The sequence below is a fragment of the Drosophila elegans genome, unplaced genomic scaffold, assembly GCF_018152505.1.
Source record: "Drosophila elegans isolate 14027-0461.03 unplaced genomic scaffold, ASM1815250v1 contig_476, whole genome shotgun sequence".
Taxonomy (NCBI): Eukaryota; Metazoa; Arthropoda; class Insecta; order Diptera; family Drosophilidae; genus Drosophila; species Drosophila elegans.
Window position 1 is genome coordinate 5,309,140 of NW_024545863.1, and position 3,388 is coordinate 5,312,527.

At 41.6% G+C, this 3,388-nt stretch overlaps 2 protein-coding genes across 2 annotated transcripts; both read left to right on the top strand.

Moving 5' to 3' along the window:
• Window positions 1-256: 256 nt before the first annotated feature.
• Window positions 257-1,202, top strand: LOC108140445. Its single transcript, XM_017263176.1, has one exon. It carries the CDS (start codon window positions 278-280, stop codon window positions 998-1,000), a length of 723 nt encoding a protein of 240 aa, XP_017118665.1. The 5' UTR covers window positions 257-277; the 3' UTR covers window positions 1,001-1,202.
• A 140-nt stretch (window positions 1,203-1,342) lies between these two features.
• Window positions 1,343-2,188, top strand: LOC108140443. The gene has a single exon (XM_017263174.2). It carries the CDS (start codon window positions 1,349-1,351, stop codon window positions 2,096-2,098), a length of 750 nt encoding a protein of 249 aa, XP_017118663.1. The 5' UTR covers window positions 1,343-1,348; the 3' UTR covers window positions 2,099-2,188.
• The last annotated feature ends 1,200 nt before the right edge of the window (window positions 2,189-3,388 follow it).

Genomic DNA, 3,388 nt, shown 5'->3' on the forward strand with positions numbered 1-3,388 from the left:
GGCAGTCAAAGTTGATCAATAACAACTTATAATGATTTTTGTGTTTTGAATATTTAATCACAATTCTCAGCTTTCCCACACCTGAATACTACTACTAGCAATTTGTACGATTGTTACTACCAGGTATAAAAATAAAATGAAAAAATAATAGTAAATTTCACGCTTGGGTAAAATAAATATTTGTATGCACAAGAACATAATACAATTATTTCTCCATGAACTTATTTTAAAATATTATTTTAGTTGGTATTGAGATCAGCGGCAAGATAGTCGCAAGATGAAGAAAAAAAAAGTATTAATTGTACTAAGCCTAATACTGAGCTTAGTCGGACAAACACTTCAAGATGAGCCAAAAGTTTCAACTCCAGAATCAGCAGCAACATCTGAACCACCTGCAGCTGCCAAGGAACCTTCTAAGATCAGTGAGCCGGAGTCCTCAAATAAAGCCACCGCATCCAAGTGCAAATCCACCGAAGTTCTATCCGAGAATGGCTGCGTGGATCGCGAGTTCTTCCTGAACCGGATCATCATGCGATCCTGGAAGGACGATGGATTCGAAAAGGCAAAGGCGAGGGCCGGCCTGGTGGACAATATGCAGTGCAGGGAAGACGAGATCAGGACACCTTTTGGATGTGAAAAGCCTCGGTTAGCACAGCACAGGGAATTTAATCGAGTTAAAGTGCTCCACAGTAGACTAGAGCGCGACAAGGTGCGACACGGCGGCTATGATTATACATTAAGGCACTCAGGGAACGACGGAGAGCACAAAGTTATTAAAAGACCTAGAAAATTGGGGCCTCCAATAACTGGTACCAATCGGCCACGGACGTACGTATTCATGCCTGGCAGAACTCTAAGAAAAGGACGCAAGTGCCGAACTAATGAGGTGACTGGAAGAGGGAGTCGCTGCATTCACAGAAGGCGACATGTAAAAACGACAGCTGAAGAAGCAAGCAATGAGAACTCACTCATGAGAACGCACCAAAAAAGAGTAGGGTAATTTGTTGGTTAAAATATAAAATAATTTTTATTTAGATTTTTAGTTATTCTGCATTTAGCTATAGACATCAGGAACTTCGAATGAAACCAGTAACTTTTTTCACCTTTTCATATACAAATGTATTTAATTAATCATAGACCTTAAAACTGTATAACCATTCTTAGAGAAGATTTTGTAAAATAAAGGAAAAACTTTTTCTCAAGTCATAGATATCTTATATTAACTTTAAATTATAGCATGTTAAAGGTTTTTGTGACGGTGGAGCATAACAAATGAATTGCTTAGGTGGGGACGTAATGCGTTCCACTTAATTTCAATATTTCAGTCTGTTTAGTCTTGCACTCCAAGATGCAGAGTCATCGTAGCTTTTGCGGCCTGTTTATCATTTTAAGTTTTTTCTCGCTAACTGTTCAAGATGAAGCCAAAACTGAACCGCCTTCGGCACCTGCACTACCAGCAACACCAGCGGCACCTGCACCACCTGCAGCAGCCCAGGAACCTTCTGAGGTCAGTAAGCCGGAGTCTTCAAATACACCTGCCGCATCCAAGTGCAAGTCCACCGAAGTTCTATCCGAGACTGGCTGCGTGGATCGCGAGTTCTTCCTAAGCCGGATCATCATGCGATCTTGGAAGGACGACGGCTTCGAAAAGGCAAAGGCGAGGGCCGGCCTGGTGGACAATATGCAGTGCCGGGGTAACGAGGTCAGGACTCCCTTTGGCTGTTCGAGCCGACCGTTACCACCGCACAGGGAATCAAATCGGGTGGGAGTGCATCACAGCAGTTTGAATCACGACCAGGTGGTGATCTCCTATTCCGGTTCGAATGCACGCAGTGTTCGCCACGAAAATGGCATGGAAAAGAAACCATCTTACTCGGGACGCCCTTTTTCCGCGCATAATCGTCCCCGTAAGAACTACATCCTGCCGGGCCGCTTGCTCCGAACTTTTCGTAAATGTCGACCTTATGAGACACTCGGAAAAGACGGTCAATGCCATCGAAAAAAGGGCATAAACGGAAATTACAAACACAAGGATCACGTATATGGACTTCAAAAGAGACACCGCCATGAAGCACATAGGGAATCCTCGACCGATTGAGATGATTGCCGAATAGGTTTGTGTTAGTCTAGTAGAGAATATAACAAAAACTTCTGGCCACCTTTTGTAAATAAAAATGCTCAATATTTAGGTCTTAAAAGTTTTATTCTCAGCACTCTCAATATTCCAAATTTTCCAAGCTCCACATTACTGTCCATTAGATTTACGTACGTTCGTACGTAACCCTCAAATGTGGCAGCACATTAAGTGGTCCTTTGCTTCTGACAAATTTAATTTAATTTTATATTGTATGTGCTGGGTCGTTTTGTTTTACGACGAACGAGCAACCTCTTTCTTGGGGCCCATTGAGAGCAAATTAGTTGCTCGCCTTAAGTCCGAGCCAGTGACAAAGGATTAATCAAAACAGATAGATGTGTCCTTTAAGGCTCACAATATGTTGCAAACATGGAAGGGGATTATGAATATAAAAGCTTCATTAAATAGGATTTGCGCCTTTCGGGTTGGCTCTTCTTTTCAATGGAGGCAACACTTTGAAATGGCTTCGACATAGCAATATGGATGGCTTTGACATGCTAATTAGTTAACCTCGCACGCCTGTGTGCTTGTGCGTTTGGGACCACATTGCTCATACGCAGCGTTTTACAGACCCTCGGCGCGGCAGCTAAGTGGCTGCTGTTTGCTTCGGGCGGTGCCCAAAACATGGTGAATAGTTTTGCAATAATTACATTACACGGCAGTTTCAGGCTCGGCCCGCCCGAAAGAAAGTCACACGTGGCTGACGCTTGGTTCGAGTGGAAACTCTGATGACTTCCGTCTACACAGAGAAAATTGTCATCTTTTTCGAATATATATGGCCTTTTAAAACATTCATGTTTACATATTTATTTATGATGTAAAATCTTTAACCACAAAATATCTTGTTTATCAATCTTATTTAATTTATATCTTATTTTTGTTCAAAATATTTGTAAGTTCCTCATGATTAAATCTTAGTTTTTGAGCACGAAACGAAAACTTATATAATAAAACAAATATTTGAATTAGCTATTCATTTGATATTCTGCCACTGTGTGCAAGTGCCAGCTCAATGGGCAACTGATGTGGAGATGAACGCGGCTGCTTCGACGGCATTAATCATGTTCGGAGGTAATTAGCAATTAATAACGTTTTGCAAAACTGTAAATTTATCGCCTGCTGCTTCGTCTTAGGAATTTCCCATCATAAATTACGTTTCCTGGCTTATGAATGAAGTGAAAAATGATCCGGTGGCCATTCAATGTCTCTTGCTATCGAATGCAACTTCCGTTTTATTCCAGTTGACTTTTGGCT

Coding starts and splice junctions, on each gene's coding strand:
- LOC108140445 (XM_017263176.1), top strand. CDS start 278: ATGAAGAAAAAAAAAGTATTAATTGTACTAAGCCTAATACTGAGCTTA.
- LOC108140443 (XM_017263174.2), top strand. CDS start 1,349: ATGCAGAGTCATCGTAGCTTTTGCGGCCTGTTTATCATTTTAAGTTTT.